Raw genomic sequence first — 17,081 nt, 5'->3', positions numbered from 1 at the left:
ATTACCTGGTAAGACTGCATATTTCTTAAAAAGTGGTATTCTGATATTTGTCTCTTATCTAGCACAGTTCCAGATTACCATTGGTACCAGAGGATTTGTTTCTCAGTACAGAGTAGTGTTGATCCAATATCTTTAAGTTAAGAATTTGAGTTCTAAAACTTCTATTAGGGTAAAAGCTATCTTGGGGAAAGAAATTACATGAAGCATTTATTGTTATTAAATGAACAGATGATCTGTGCTATGATTCTTTTTTTAAATTCTAAAGCACTTTAATAAATAAAAAGCTCCATTATTTCCAAATGTCCACCAAGAAGAAAATGAATAATCAGTTCCACCAGTATTCATCATAAAACTAAACAAAAAAGGAATGATGAAGAGTGATGACTATTTTTTTTTCATACAGATAAACACTGCTTCCTCAAGTAAAGGCTCAACATCATTTAGTAATCTGAGCTGGAAGGAAGAATAACTGGTCTACACAATTTCCTTTACATGGCTCTGTACAGTGAAATGCCAACTGCACTACTTAGGAATGGCTTGCTAAGACTTTGAAAAAGTGAAAGACTTCATCCTTGCCATAGACAGACACTTCAGCGGAGCACTCTGCGCACATGACAGGATGGTAGATTTCTCCAGTGTCTGCCTGTTCTGTCATGTCTTTCTGGTTAGAGCGAAGCTTCTTGTGGCTCCATCTTTTCTTCCTGTTGACTGGGTTTTTGTATCTTAGAACCTCCTCTCTATGAACAGAACATTTTTCCACAAACATTGCTCTATACTGAGTTTTGTAGGATTCCTGCTTTGGCAATCAAAGCATAAAGTGGTCATACAGGCAGGGCAATTCAAGATAGCATCACTATTGGGAACTGGCTGCTGCTAACGTGGCCTTTGTCATCCAAAACCATGACAACCTCTTCTCTGTGCATTAACCCAGGCCTGGCCTCTATTATCTTTTTTCAGGATCATATAGCAGTTAATCATTTGTTGGAATCCTGTGCTGTTTCTTTCTTTTTCTTCTTGTTTACCTGTGCTCTTTTGTCTTCATCCTCAGAGTTAGAATCAAAATATGTATCATAATAGTGTTTTGCGGGACCTATTTCAACTTTTTCATCTCTTGAGGAAGACCCTATTCCAATGGAAGACACCTTGTCCTCCATTGTTTTTGTGGTGGAATTTAACTCAACTTCCATTTGTTTTTCAAGTTCGTCTTCACTACAGGGCTCACTTTCTCCAGTAAGACACTCTCTGATGAGTTTTCATTTCTGGTTAGGGGTTCCATATGGAAGTACATCCACTTCATCTTCAGGGCTGCTCAAAGCTGGCTCCTTATCACTAGGCTTCCTAACTGCATAGGGGTGTAGTCATCCTGGAGCCAGCTCCTGGTGTTCAGAAGGAGCCTACACAAATTCACACAGCTTAGTGTTTCTATTTACACTGAGTTACCTCCCCTCTGTGCTATAATTCTGACTCTGTTGCTTACCCATTATGCGATCTTACAAAAATTACCCCCATACACACTGTAGCCTGAATTTTTACATCTGTAAAATGGAATACTGTTAATAACTATCTTACAGAGTTGCTATGAAAGTTAGATATGAAACATAACATTAAATAAGATGTACACACTAGTTAACATGTTATCCAATGATAAAATACATATTATTATCTCCACATGTCAATATTTCTGAGTTCTGGCTGCATCGTATAAAATTTCAAAAATTTTTGGCATTCTTCAGATAGTGAAATGGACATGGATTTGTCATCTCAGTTAAGTGTTTTGTAGTGGTTACACAACTTTGGATGCCTACTTTATAAAGTGTCCTCAAGAAGACTGTATTATGATTCTACAGCTTAGCTTTGACATAATAGATACTTTGGAGTAGAACATTGCTTATCCTATGCCAAGTAATTCAATTAAAGAAAATGGAATTTTTCATATATTTGAAATAAGTTGTACAACTTAAGTTGTATTGCCAATTATGACTCATGAAGAAGCACTAAATTTAATCCCAAGGAAACAAATAAACCCAAATGAAATGACATGATACAAAGTAATTGATTTGTGTTCTTTAAAATAGGAAAGACAAAGTGGAGGAATTATCTAGAAATAATAGAATCTAAACTTAGCATGACAGGGCCCAGGGAGATAGCTCAGTAGAATAAGCACTTGCCAGGCCAGCAAAAGGTCCTGAGTTCAATTCCCAGTCAAGTAAAAAAAAGGCACAAATAACTGATATTCTTTCAAGAAATCTAGCCTGAATTCTTCTACTCCTGTGTAACTACTAAAATTAATAAATAAATAAATAAATAAACTTAGCATGACAACTGAATAAAATGTACTGGATTAGACCCTGAAATTGACATAGACAGAGACAGAGATAGAGACAGAGACAGAGACAGAGACATAGACATAGACATAGACATAGACATAGACATAGACATAGACATAGACATAGACATAGACATAGATATAATCTGTAGGACAATTGGCAAAAATTGATATTGGCCTTCAGTTTATAGTATTACACCAATGTTAAATTTCCTGAATTTTGTTATTTTATCACTTATTTATATGAAATTTTTATTTTTTATTTATTGTTTATTTTTTTGCAGGTAGTAAAAGGTTTATTAAAAGAAAACTCCTGTAATCAGGAGGGGATAAGAAGGTGGGTTTCTGTGCTCAAACCACTCTGCTCCAGGCTGACGCCAACCTGCGGAGTTACAAAACAGTTCAACTAGAGGTAGAGCTATGAAAATTTATCTGTGGCCATTGTGTCTCCATCATGGGACTTGGTTCTTCTCAGACCTCAGTCTCAAGGCTTCTTGGTCTTCAATACCCCTGGGCCACCCCAGTGGGATCTTGGGCCTTCTTTGTCCCTAGCTGCCTTCCCTGCCTACTACAAATTTGTTCTGGAGAAATGTCCCTGACTGCTGTTGGGGGAAAATGGGCAATGACCGCTGTAGCTTCTTCCTGCTGGATGGGACAGACACAATAGTCAGCAGTTGAGGATGTTCCCCAGAGGGTTTGTCTAAAGGCCCTCAACAGACATCAGATGTCATTTCCAGTGGATGCATGGCCGTGAGTCTGGAAAAGACAAGAGCTTATTGAGCATGTGCAGTCCCACAAGATAATGACCCAACCACCGATTTTTCTTCATAGCAGTAAGCCAGGAATAGCTTCTCATAGTTGTGCAGGGAACCTTTTCCTCAGCACTGAGTGCTGAGGAAGATCTGGAAGGGCTGAAGTCAAAACAGTTTGCTCATGAAGCTGCCCTGTGTTGTTTACGATACCTAGAATCATCTAATTCTGTAAGACAACCTGTCTCATCAATTGACTCCAGTGTTTGAAAGAAATTTCCTTGAGTCACTTAGGGCTTGCTGGATATACAGACTTGGCTAATATCTCTTTATGTTGTAGGATATCTGCTAGCCCTAGGGAAACAATAAAGGTAGATGCTAAATGATCACCAGTGAAACGCACTTTGAGAGCACCAGTACTGAAGATGGGGTTGGTTGGCAGGTTGGGCAGAAGCTTGAGTACATCTCCTGCCAGGTGTGGTGGCACACATTTGTAATCCCAGCACTGAGGAGGCTGAGGAAAGAGGATCACTGTGAGTTCAAGACCAGCCTGGGCTCCATACTGAGTTCTAGGCCAGCCTGAACTGCAGAGTGAGACCCTAACTGAAAAGCAAAAGTGTATCTCCTCTTCACTCAAGGCCACCAAGTGGCCCCAGAGCCCATGGGCATTATAAGGGGTGCCACATCAAATTTTGGGGTCAATAACCAATCTACCAAAAACCAGTTCTCAGCCTCCAGCATCATATCTACAGACCACAGAAAGTCCATCCTATATGTTTAGAGATATTGTTCCCAAGATGAGGGGGTCCTTTGGCTAAGGCACCCTACAGTGGGGGCTAACCCAGGGTAACATTTGTATCTTTGGCTGTTAGGAGCTAATAGAACTTTGGCCTGTAGATCTGAATAGGCTTCAGACAGTGCCCATGTGGAGGCCTGAGTGTCATTTCTAGAGAAGGCTTGATAGTGTTTTGGGCTACAAATAGAATAATGGACATTGAGGCCACTTACCTACCTTAGAGCTGTGCACTACCTGACCAACACTAGAGGGCTTCTGCATGATTAATGAGATCCCCTATGTTGTTCCACTCATCACTCTGGAAGGACGCCCACTAGGGGCACCCTGAGGTGCTGTAAGAGGGAAGCAGTCACAAGCCTGCAGTTTTCTTGCTGTACCAAAACTGAATTTGATACTCCCTTCCCTGACTGGCTAAGAGTGGCCAGGAAAACAGTAAAAGGAAGTATGTCAAAGTTTTGTCTCAGGAAACATAATTTTTCTTCTGAATAAGAGATTTAAATCTTCTACCAGCTCACAGGAATATTAATGCAGTAGGTGACAAGATAAAAGTATCCCAGGCTCACAGGGCTGGAGTTGGAATGGTATACCCAGGATTCCAAGTCGGTTTCTGTGGGTTGAGATTTGAGGATCATCCTGTGTATACATAGCCCCTCCTTAGTTGGCCTTACAGAAGTAAAGGAGGAAAGTTTTACCACCACCAAGTCTGTAGGGTGGAATATGCAGTGAGTTGAGTCTCCACTCATTGCTGCAGAATGTGTTGACACTACTAAGTGAGCTGATTTCTTTAGTCATGTTTCTTTTCTTTTCTTTTTTTTGAGACAGGGTCTCACAATTTAGTTCAAGTGGCCTTGAGCTCACTTTATAGTTCAGGCTAGTCTCTAACTTAGAACAACCCTCTTGCCTCAGCTTCCCAAGTGCTGGGATAACAGGTTTGGGCTACCACGCCTAGATTTTTTTAAAGAATCAATAAAAAAATATTCATTATTTTAAAATAGTCACCTGTTCATTTTCCTGTTTAGGAGCTTAAAAGCAAAAAATGGAAAAAGGGGCCTGGTTCAGTGGATTAAACACTTCTTTAAGCAAGCTCAAGGACTGGGGTTCGATTCCTGGAATCACATGCCACTGAGATTGGGTGTGGTGCATGCATGTAATCGCAGTGCTGGGGAGGCTGAGACAGGAAGGTCACTACTAGTCCAAGCTGCACCGTGAGACCCTGTATAAAATACATTTTTTTAAAAAAATGTAAACTTTATTGCCTTTCTTATTTTACTTTGATTTGCCCACAATTCCAAGTTCACATCCATCTCTTATGGAAAGAATATATCTTGTGTTTTGGGTGCATATAAGTGATAACATTGAGGCAAGATAAAATCTCAGGAAGGAAACAGGACTTTAGGCATGATCAGAAGGGCATGTCAAAATAGAAACCCACCCAATTGCAGATGGGAGTCTAAGAAGAGAATTGGACAGGGAGACAAGAAGTCTTTCCTGTAGCACCTCTCACCATTCTGTGGCTGTGTGGAGGAAGGCCAGGGTCAGAGAGAACTACAAATCTGGCTCCTGGATCCAACCAGAAGCTAGCTTTGTTTCTCTCAATAGTAAGAATTACCAGGGGCTCCTCAGGGAGAGGCCACCATGTGCAATGGGGCCTTCAGTCTTATAGCTGGGAGCTTTGCCACAATCCCCCCTAAAATGTCCTGGCTTCCCCCAACCATAACAAGTGGGGGCTGTGGGCAAGTGACCACCTTTGGGGCCCCTGGAGTTACACTTGAGGGCCTCTGCAAGGGCCACAGCCTCTTCCCAAACCCTTTGTTTTCTCTTCTTGGCCTCCTCCTGGTCATGGTTATAGAAGACAGAAGAGGCTACATTTACCAGAACATCAAGTGAGCTATCTGGGTTGAAGGCCACATTTTGAAGCCACCTTCAGATATCAGAGGCTGACTGAGTGATGAATTTATGTTTAAGAATAACCTGACCCACCTCTGACTCAGGAGACAAAGATGTGTACTTAGTAAGAGCATCCTGCAGTCCTTCTAAAAAAGTCGAAGGATTTTCATCCTTGCCTTGGCTGACTGTGGACAGTTTTGCATAGTTCTGAGGTTTGGGCCTAGTTCTCTGCAGGCCCTCAAGAAGACAAGTTTGGAATTGTCTCCTGTTCCAAGCCCCCACCTCAGTATTAGGGTCCCACTGAGGATCCTGCTGGGGGACAGCCTGGGCTCTGATTGGGAATGGCTGTTCACCCAGTACTAAGTCCTCTGGCCTTTTGGAATGAATGAGGTAAAGCTTGTCCCCAAAGGCTGTGGCACCCTCAAGGTCCCTTGCATCTCACCAGGGGTCACAGTCTGGTTTAGAGGTAACATAACATTTTCCCAAGCTAAGGAAAAAGACCGAGCAAGTCCTCTAAAAGCCTCAATGTATGCATCAGGATCATTTGAAAATCTCCCTAACTCTTGTTTTATTTGGCTAAGATCCCTGTGGAAGAGTGAGGCCTGCGTGTGCCTGGGCCTTGAATCTCTACTCCGCATCTAGAGGCTCTAGGGCCCAGAAGGCCCCTGGGAGGAGCATCAGGCAGTGGAAACCAGCTCTGCAGGTTATAGCCATCTATCTGATTTTCTTTCGGAGGACACCCACACTTGGAGCATAAATCAGGCTTGTCTCTCAAACTGAAGAGGATTTGAACATAAGGAACCCCTGACCATTTCCCCCGTCTCTTACAAAATAATCCCAGTTGAAGGATAGTGTCATAATTGATACTTCCCTTGGGGCTCCATCTTTTCTCACCCAGAGGGTAGTTAGGCCATACACAGGTGCAGAAAAAATTAAGGAATGTTTCTTTAAAATTTTCAGATCCAAAAGCTCTTAGTGTCTAAGAACACAATTCAAGGGAGTAAAGGAGTTCGAGGCTGACCTGGAGTTTTCCATCCTCTTGCCTCCTCATTCAGGTTTTTATGTAACTGTTCTGGGCCACTGAGGCTCCTCTCCTCATGCCTGCTTCCTTACTGACTAAATCAAACGAGGCCAAGTATGCTTTTAGCAACGAACGTGTGTAGAGGCAGCTGAAGCCACAAACAGGAAAGGAAGGAGATTCCGGGGTGCCAAAGCGCCCTGGGAGCTATGGAGATGTCCCAGGAGCCCTGTGCTCAGTTCCTCTTCTCCAGTGTCCCAGGATGCACGGCTTTCAGGAGCCAGACTTAGCTCGTGCCGGCCAGGGACCACCCTGGCTTCCACCCAGGTTTATCAGCTCTGTATGGAATTTTTAAAGGTATACTTAATCTAATTGCACTGGATTATTGATGAATTATTACTGGATAAGTTCCCAGCAAAGCTTATTTGGGGAGGAGTGAAGAAGAGGATTAAGTAAACAGGGCAGCTGAAATGCTGTCCTCCCAAAGAACTCAGCTCCCCACCGGGGAACTCTGGAGTCGTCCTGAATCTGGGGTGATAGCAACGTCAGTCATCATTATCTGTGGGCTGTCCTCAGTGACAGAATGCCTTTCATTGTGGTGACTCTCCAGCCAAGGACAGCGTCCAGAAAGGGCCTTAGGTATAAGTTGTTCATCACTGAAACTCTCTGCAGAGGGGGAGATTTATACATCAATCCTAAAAAGGAAAGAAAAATATAGACTACATTCTTCCAGCTATGAGATGTACAATTTACTCTGAAGTTATAAAGACTTGAGAATAAAAATGAAAACAGGGAATGCAGGAAAGCATAAAAGAACTCTAAGTGATGAACTGCTTAACATCTGATCCATCAAGGTGAAGGTGGTACTGTTCTCTATTGTTTCTGTAGAGTTGAACACAAAAAAAAAAAAAAAAAAAAAAAAAAAACTTTAAATGAAATTCTTGGGTAATTCCAGTACATCATCACTCTAAGGCAAAGTCACCTCTGAATTCATTCCAGCTTTGGCAGAATGAGATCTTCGATGTGACCAGAGTGAATATGGTACAATTGTTCGGGCTCTTAAAACCACAGAAATGCATAGTTCATGCCTATTTTTATTTTTCATAAGCTCTCAAACTTTGACGAATCATATTATTTAATTATATTGCCATAAGGGCTTAAGATACCAGCTTGAGATTCAGAAAGCTGTTGTTCTCTCTATTGGGATGGTTATTGGTGAGCAGTCTTCTATGTTAAAAATCAGCTACTCTACAGCTGTAGAAAAGCAGAGAAAGAAGAAATACATTGTATACACTTAAGATAAAAATCATTGGATCTTTCAGTTAATGAAACCATGTCATGATAGGTACATAAAAAGTGAGTATCTTTGCCTCTTCTAAAAGTCAAAGGAACATACGAGAGACTTGAATATTTCTCTCTTAAACTGTGAAATATTTTCTTGATGCTTGATGTGAAATAAATTTTTAAATCTTGATTAACTCTAAAATGAAATTTACTGTAACTACTATTTTCTGACTGTCTTATATGAAGAGTCTTTATGTCACTGGGCTAGAATGTTGGTTCCAAGTACCTCCTGTTCTGGATTTGATGACAGTCTCCAGTCTCCAGCTCTCCCTTCAATGTTAAACTGAAAGGTCTGAATTCAGGGCATGAAACAGTTATTTCATTATGAAAGTTTGCTGACTCTTTTCTCATAGAGAGCCTAAGGAATGTGTCCGACACTGGAGCACAGGCAATAGAGCCAGTCTGCCTGGATGTGAAGCCTAGCTTCCACACATAGCTGTATGTCCTTCTGAAAATTGCACAACTACTCTATGTCTTTTTCTCCATCTAGAAAGTACAGCACCCATGTTTTATAGCTAATAGCAGGACTATATAATGGAATGGTCATAAATATTACATGAGTTAAAATATGTAACATTCAATAAACAATAAATATTAAATATTATTGTCATCATTGTTAGGTATCTACACTGTCTATTTGAATCACACACTTTAACTTACATCATTTTATCAGTTTTTTTTAAAGTGAAAATGCAAGTTAAATATATTAATACATTGGAGTCACCAAAGTCATTTGGATAGCAAGAAAAAATCTGTAATTCAAACTTAAAGCCTCATCCTCTTTCCATTGTTCAGCAGTCATAGGTAGTTAAATTCCAATGTATTCTTCGTGTGAGCTTCAATGAACCAATAATATGTTACTATCTGAAAGTGTACTGAATGGGCCTAGACATCTCACATTTCTCCATGTAACACTATATGCTACAGATATGAGTGTTTAATTATTTTTTTTCCTGTCAGATAATAAATTGTCAAAAACATAGCCTAGGTGAAAAATTTAAGCTTTCTTGAAAGCAAGTGGTAATATCTAACCATATGTCCAATCTTACATAACTATATCTGCTAATCTGAGCAACAGTTTTGATGATAAAATAGATAATATGTTAACCATTGTTAATTAGCTATTCTTGGTTTGAAGATCTGTAGCATATGTACTGTTGTATGTTGCCCTATTTCTTTCTTTGTTTCTGATTTTTGTTCTTGCTTTACTTTTACTTTTCAAAATAAAATTAAATTTTTCAAAAAGAACATAGCCTAAATATCATTTGGATATATATCCAGTGCAATGTAATGAATTTATAGCAGTTGTTGATAGCACTGAAGATATCAGTTGTTCAGATATTATTGGTCCAAAAATTTTATGAACAAAATTATCAATGTTTTGGTGGATAGCTGGTCTCTACATCTTCGTTTACATGTCTCTGTCCCAGTATTTAGTAGAGATGCAGCAGTTATAAGTCAAGATTCCTATATGCAATTAGGCAACTTGAACTTTGTTTTCTCTGCAATCTACTTCAGCAATTCTTTGATGCCACTATGGTTCTGCGTAAATCAAATCTTCTTCTCTGCCCAATAATTAATATGATTGCAAAAAATTAACTACCATAGCCAGACCTGATGATAACATTATGATTAATTTTTAGGGTTTTTTTTAACTCAACTAACTTTAAATTCTTAATTCCTTTGTGTTTGCAGGACAGTTCTTTGAATTTTATTTATTTTATCTGAAATATATAGAGGTTAGGCGAAATAACATGTAAATTATGACTCCTAAATGACTGCACTTTATACAAAAAGAACATCATAATATAAAGGTTTATTTCCATACCAACTAATGACATCTCCTTTCAGAGTAGCAAATTAATTGATATCAATTTGGCCTATGTGGTTAAGGCCTACTGGTGTTTCACGCTTTTTTGTTTTTGTTTTTTTTAGGCAGAATCTTGCTATGTAGTTCAGAGCATCCTTGAACACACTCTGTAGACAAGTACAGCCTCAAATTGGTGGCTAACCTCTTGCCTCCACCTACTAAGTGCTGGGACATTAGGCATGCACCACCCTGCCTGACTCTGCTCTGAATCTATAGATATCCTTCCACTGTGTGGTGGAGCACTGGAGTTGGTTTTCCCTCCATGTGACTTTGTACCCACTGATGGTCCTTTCCATTCTTTTCATCCCTTCTCTACTCTCTCCATCCACTGACAACCACTATTCTACTCTCTACTTCTATGGAGTCAACCTTTTTAGTTTCCAAATGTAGATGAGATCATGAGGCATTTGTCTTTATTCAATTTGCTTATTTCCATTTATATAATATCCACTGAGGGAAGTGTTTTGAGGATGATAATGACAATAAGTCTTTCATTGCAATGAATTTTTAAAAATTTAAGCATTCATGACATTTTTAATCATTCTATGTGATTTCTTCATTATTCCATAGTTTCAGGTGTTACATTTAAGTTATAAATTCATTTTTAGTTGGTTTTTATATATGAAAAGTGGCAGGATTTTATTTTTATGGCCAGAGTATTTCATATTATTTATATACAACATTGTCTTTATCTGTTCATCTGTTAATTAAGATCTATGTTGATTCTATATCTTGCCTACTGTAAATAGCATGGCAACAACTGTGAAAGTCCAGAGATTTGTCAATACACTGATTTTGTATCTTTTGAGTATATATATATATATATCCAGTAATAGATTGCTGAATCATAAGGTAGTTTAAATTTTTAAATATATTTATTTTTCAATTATGGAAACATTTTTGTGCTACTTTCCATAATAGCAGTACTAATTTACATTTCCACCAAAGCATGGAAGAGATTCCCCTTACTGGCTAGAACTGTACCTCATTATGGTTTCTGTTTGTATTTACCTGCTCGTTAGTAATGCTGAACTTTTTTTCATATACCTATTAACCATTTTTCCATCCTCAAACTATCAGTTCAGGTCTTTCACCCTTTTTATTTATCAGAGGGTTTTTTTATTGAATTTGTGGAGTTCTTAACATTTTCTGAATAGTGACTTTTACTAGATGCATAGACCACAAATATTTTCTCCCTTCTAGTAAGTTTTCACTTGTTCAACTGTTTCTTGCTGTGCAGAAACTATTTAGTTTGATATAACCCCATACATTTATTTTTGTTATTGTTTCCTGTGCTTTTGTGTTCTTATCCAAAAATCTTCACTCAGTGGAATGTCATAGTGGATAGCCAAAATATATAGTAACTCTTTAAGATTTTAAAGTCATTACAGTAAAATAATTACATAAAGTATAGTATAAATGTATGAAAGATCTTTGAAGAGAATCATAACATATGATACAATTATCTGTATTTTTAAGATATCTATAATCTAAAGGTAGACAAAGTCTCCATTCATTCATTAGTGTAGCTGTCCATACCAAGAAGTTGTCTCTTGTCCTAGTAATACATGTCCATTTTTAGTTTCTCTCTATTTGTCTTTTTTCCTAGAAAGAATTGAAATGTAGCAAAGCTTTCTTAGTTGCTTATATTCCTGCCAGGCCATTCCTTAATTTATGAGTGTTAACTGGAAATTTTGTCTTTGGTTTTTCAGACAAACTGCTGGTGCAATATGAATGTGTTACAGCAGGGAATTTTCTGGGTAAGGGAAGCTAGGTTTTCTTTGGACTTTAAGGAACAAATCTGGAAGACAGTACTAAGGCAGAGTAGTAATGGATAATCAGCATATGCCACTTATGCAGCATTATTCCATCTAGAGAGACTCCAACAAAAGTTACAGTTTTACACACACGTGTGTGAACACATGAACAGATACAGACAACTTTCACTTAACTTCTCGTATGTCATGACGGCCCTCCAGAACCTAGAAAAGCACACAAGGCACATAAATCAAAATGCCTGTCCAAATAAATGTAAAAGATCAACTCTCAGCCCATCTAATTGAGGTGCTTGCCCTATACTTGCTTTTCTCAGAGCAAGACCCACATGGTTTGAGAGAAAACACACCCTTCAGAACACAGAGGAGACTGTTATGACCTGGGTTTGTCAAACATCCTGCAGTGCTAGTCTTCATCCTTAGCTAAGTGTGCTTCTCTCACTTAAAAATGCTCTGACTATTTTAATCCACGTGTTTTATATTCATTCAGCCATCTCATCCAACAGGAGTTGGGTAAGAATCAATGTCCATAATGACCTTTCCCATTATCTTTTGCTTTGTAGCAATAGAAAAGTACATTTTTCCAAATGTAAATGAATTTCAGACCCTTTCGTTTTGAAGGGGATTTTCAAACTGGAAAAATTTCCATGGCCCTATCCATATTCGAGAGCTACCCAGCACAGTCGCCTTCTCAAAATGTGATTTCCCAAAATTTTCCTCACTTAGTTTATCAAAATGCCTCTTAATGGGCCCCTATAACTGAGTTTATAATCTCTGTGTGTTTTGTGTAGCATGATTCTTTAAAAGACACAAAGCTGTGCACAATAAATCATAGCTATTTTTAGCCACATGCTTTTAAGACATTTCCATTTGATTCTGAAATGGCATATGGGATATGCCATGTCTAAAATTGAACTCACTGTCATTCCTATACAGGTTATGGAAAGTGTCCCCTTTTGGTACAGGGTGCCATTGCCCAAACCATAACCCCCAGCAGTAACTAGCCTACCCTTCCAATTAGTCTGCATAGTCTGCAGATTCTACCTCTTCAGCCATAATCTAGTTACTTCACTCATTCTGAGGCTCACCCTTCTGGCTGTCCAGATCCACAACAATCTGGTCCTCTTCACCCTGGCCAGGTTACTCCAGTTGCCTCTTGCCTTTGCCTGCAGCCCTCCAACTTCCACAGTAATTGGCCTACTCCCCATAATGTAATTTTTCTTGAAATATGTAGCTGATGATGCCATTTCTCTTACTGACTGTCTGGCCTCAAGCCCATATGTAGGATGAAGTTTAATTTTTACATTAATGCAAGTCCTTGTGATTGGTTTTTTTGCTGCCTCTACAGCTTATCTCTCGGTACCTCTAGCCTGAATCCTTTACTGCAGCCATGCAAACAGGGCTCCTTAAGTGTGTTCCATGAGCCTGTGACTCTGTACTCTCACATAGGGAGTTCTTCTCTTTCTTTCATATTCCCCCTTCCATGCATCATCCTCCATTAGCATTTTTTAGCTAACTCCCATTTTTCTTAAAAATTAGTTTTAAGCTCACATCTTCTTAAAAAGTTTTTTCCTGACTAATCTGTCTTAATTGCCACTATGCTTTGCAATGTGTAGTAAGTACTTACCTCTCCAGCTCCAATTTTCTTAATTTAGAAAAGGAGTTGATCTTTAGAATACTGATCAAATATACATTTTATATGTGGGGGTACATATAAACACTTGTTAGAGTGTTGCTGATAATGACCTATATTTTTATCTGGATAGTGTTTCATGAGTATATGCATAAGTAAAGACTCCTTTTGTACGCTTAAATTTGTGAACTTAACTAAATTACACTTAAAATGAATGAATAGGCTGGGAGTGTGCATGTTTAAACTGACTGCATATGCTCACTCTCTATCTGTCTCTGTCTGTCTCTGTCTCTCTGTGTGTCTCTCCCTCCCTCTTTCTCTCTCTCACTCTATCTCCATCTCCATCTCCATCTCTGTCATGGCTACCCAGGGCCTTCATATTGAGCTACACCCCCAGCCATTTATTTATTTATTTATTTATTTATTTATTTATTTATTTTGAGACAAGTTCTAGCTAAACTTCTAACTTGTCCATGATCCTCCTGCCTAGCCTCCCAGAATGCTGGGATCACAGGTGTGCACCTCCCCACTCAGCTTCCCTTTTAAGTGTAACATTTTCTTTAAGATCATGTTATGCATTTTCTTTTCTGTCACTTGAATGAAATCGTGCCCACCTTATCTGCTGAGCACAACTTAAAATATTATTTGTGGCCATTACTGCAGGTTGGGCAGAGCTCGGCAGTCAAGATGTTGTGACTTCACCGAGGACGAGATGGCAGAGTTCAGAGAGGCCTTTCAACTGTTTGACAGGACAGGTGATGGCCAGATCCTGTACAGCCAGTATGGGGACATGATGAGGGCCCTGGGCCAGAGCCCCACCAACACCGAGGTGCTCAAGGTTCTGGAGAACCCCAAGAGTGATGAGATGAAAGAGAAGGTACTGGACTTTGGGCACTTTCTGGCCATGCTGCAGACTGTGGCCAAGAACAAGGACCAGGGAACTTATGAGGACTACACTGAAGGCCTTCTAGCATCTGATAAAGAAGGGAATGGTATTGTCAGGGGCGCTGAGATCCATCCTGTCCTAGTCTCACTGGGTGAGAAGATGACCGAGGAAGAAGTGGTATGCTGGTGGCAGGGCATGAGGACAGCAGTGGTGGTATCAACTGTAAAGAACTTGTCTGGCTGGTGCTGACTGGCTGAGGACATTCCATCTCCCCTCTGCGAGATTTGTGTGTGGCCCCAGGGGCTTCTAGGTTCCCTCGCGCCATGGCACCTTTTCCACCCGGTCTCTTGGGTGATGCTTGCCTTCAGCAGTCATCAAATAAACTTGCTCTCTTTGCCAAAAAAAAATTTAAAAATGTAAATAAATAAAAAATGTTATTTAGAAAGGTAATTTTAGCTTCCTGTGAAAAGGAGCTTTTCATCTCTTAATGTGTCACTATATAATGAAATAATAAAATAAGATGAATTGTCAAACTAGTTCAATATTTGCCATATTCATTTTCTGTTTCCTGTATCTGCCCCAAATGTTCATTTAACTGTGCTGGGCTTTAATCTCCTGGCTGCTGCCACTTTTTAGATTTTTGAGATGATTATGAGTTAGTTCATCAAATTTTATTTAAAAATATTTATAACAAAAGTAAATCAGGGCTTCTAGATTTTCCATTTGAGGTCATAAATCCTTGAATTAATCTTTATATTACATGACACGTACATTCTCAATTTCAAGAGTTTGATCTGGGGATTTAGCTCAGTCACACAGTGTCTGCCTGGGGAGGTTCTGAGTTTGATTCCTGGTACCAGAACAAACAAATACCAAAAATCTGTGATGTCTCTTGAAGTGGATTTATTTGAAAAGGTTTTATTGGTTAGAACTGCATTAACTGTTGGCTTTTCTTTTTAATATTTTATTTATGTGGTACAGGGTCTCCCTACACAGATTGGACTTAGAGTGATCCTCCTGTTTTCAGCCTCCCCAGTGCTGGGATTACAGGCATGTGTCACCACACTCTGACTTGGTTGCCAGCTCAGCATACCCAGGGGCAGGGTCAGTGCAGCATGCAGTACAAAGGACCAAACCCCTGTTCCTGTTTTGGCTAAGCAGGTGCTTAGTCTCCTGAGCTATCTTGCCATCCCTGTTAGCTATTTTTAAAAAAGAATTTACCTTTCAGTGTAGGTTTGTAAATACATGAAAAAATGCTCTACTTCACTAGTCATCCATGAAATGCAAATCAAAACAATGCTCACCCCACAAAAAGTGGCTATCATAAAGAAATCAACCAACAACAAATGTTGGAGAGGCTGTGGGGAAAAAGGAACCCTTCTCCACTGTTGGTGGGAGTGTAGACTGGTGCAACCATTATGGAAATCAGTGTGGAGACTCCTTAAAAAACTAGGACTGGAAATCCCATTCAAAGCAGCTATTCTCCCTACTGGGAATTTTCCCAGAGGAACTGAAAATGTCATATTATAGTGATATATGCGCACCTATGTTTATATCAGTGCAATTTGGGATAGCCGACTTTTGGAAACAAACAAAATACAGATCACCTGAGGAATGGATGAAAAGGATGTGGTATTTTTATACAATGGAGTATTACTCAGCTATAAAGAATGATAAACTCGAAGTCTTCATATATAAGTGGATGCCACTTGAAGATATACTCATAAGTGAAATAAATCAGATCCACATGAACCAATACAACTAATTAAAGTGCACAAGAAAATCAGATTTAAAAAACTATAAACTAAGTTTAGGATTGAATAATTTTTTTAAGTATTGATTCCAAAAGTTTTGCTGGTTGCATTTAAATAATTTTTCCTGTGGCTTATACTCCAATTGGTAGGCACAAATACAGAGAAAGCATGAGAGGTAATTTTTTCAATGTCATTTAAAGTAGTAAATATTTATATACTGAGTCTCACAAGCTTTTCTTAAAATTTTTTCCCTGTTGAATCTGGGCTGTTGTAGACAGGAAACACTAGGAATGCATATGGGGAAGCAAATTAAAACTGCTTTTAAAAAGACTCACTGCACAGAGCAAAACAAAACAAAATAAAGATAAAACCCCTGAGAATAAAAGTAAATATTCTCAAAATAATTTAACCCTTTTTAATCAAAAGATGTCTAAAGTTATAGCATCCTATACACTTATAAGTAAATGTAAAATTTACTTAAAATACTACTGGGAATCAGGAGTAAGAAACACTCTATTCCTGTTACAACAAGTTATCAACTAGTAAGTCTGAAATTATCTGTTAATTTTTACTCATTGTTGGGACAAAATACTGACACTCAAAATTAAGAAAGGAAAGGTTTACTTAGCTTACAATTAGTGGAGGTTTCAGTCCATACTCCACCAGCCCCAATGCAGATGGCAGCAGTTCATGGCAGCAGAAAGCAATGACAAGCAACAGCTGTCTATCAAGCTTCTCTGTCTTCCTTCTACACTAGCTTTGAAGACTGGAACATCTCCAAGGAAGTGGCAGCTGTCATGAAGATTGCAGCTCCTCTAAAGTGGCAGGTGTCACTATCATGTTTCCTAGCTCTTCACCTTTCCCTCTTAATTAGTTAGTCCTCAAGTTCCTGCTTTCCTTTTACTTGTATTACACTTTTCTATTTGTATTTCTTCTTTTGAGCTCTTATACTAGGGAGACTATATGATATTTACACATGTGTGTTAGGTTTATTTCACTTATGAGTGTATCTTCAAGTGGCATCTGCCTAAATTTAAAGGTTT

At 38.9% G+C, this 17,081-nt stretch overlaps 1 protein-coding gene and 1 pseudogene across 1 annotated transcript; one reads left to right on the top strand and one right to left on the bottom strand.

Moving 5' to 3' along the window:
* Positions 1-526: 526 nt before the first annotated feature.
* Positions 527-1,481, bottom strand: LOC101561116 (annotated as a pseudogene).
* Positions 1,482-14,110: 12,629 nt separating this feature from the next.
* Positions 14,111-14,533, top strand: LOC101560722 (myosin light polypeptide 6-like). The gene has a single exon (XM_023707483.1). The coding sequence runs from the start codon at positions 14,111-14,113 to the stop codon at positions 14,531-14,533; it is 423 nt and encodes a 140-aa protein (XP_023563251.1).
* The last annotated feature ends 2,548 nt before the right edge of the window (positions 14,534-17,081 follow it).

This window comes from Octodon degus, unplaced genomic scaffold (assembly GCF_000260255.1).
Source record: "Octodon degus isolate 3935 unplaced genomic scaffold, OctDeg1.0 scaffold00293, whole genome shotgun sequence".
Classification (NCBI taxonomy): Eukaryota; Metazoa; Chordata; class Mammalia; order Rodentia; family Octodontidae; genus Octodon; species Octodon degus.
The sequence above is the reverse complement of the archived record's forward strand: the minus strand, read 5'-3'. Positions and strand labels throughout refer to the sequence as shown.

What these genes read in the sequence shown, in the direction of transcription:
- LOC101560722 (XM_023707483.1), top strand. Translation starts at nt 14,111, where the DNA reads ATGGCAGAGTTCAGAGAGGCCTTTCAACTGTTTGACAGGACAGGTGAT.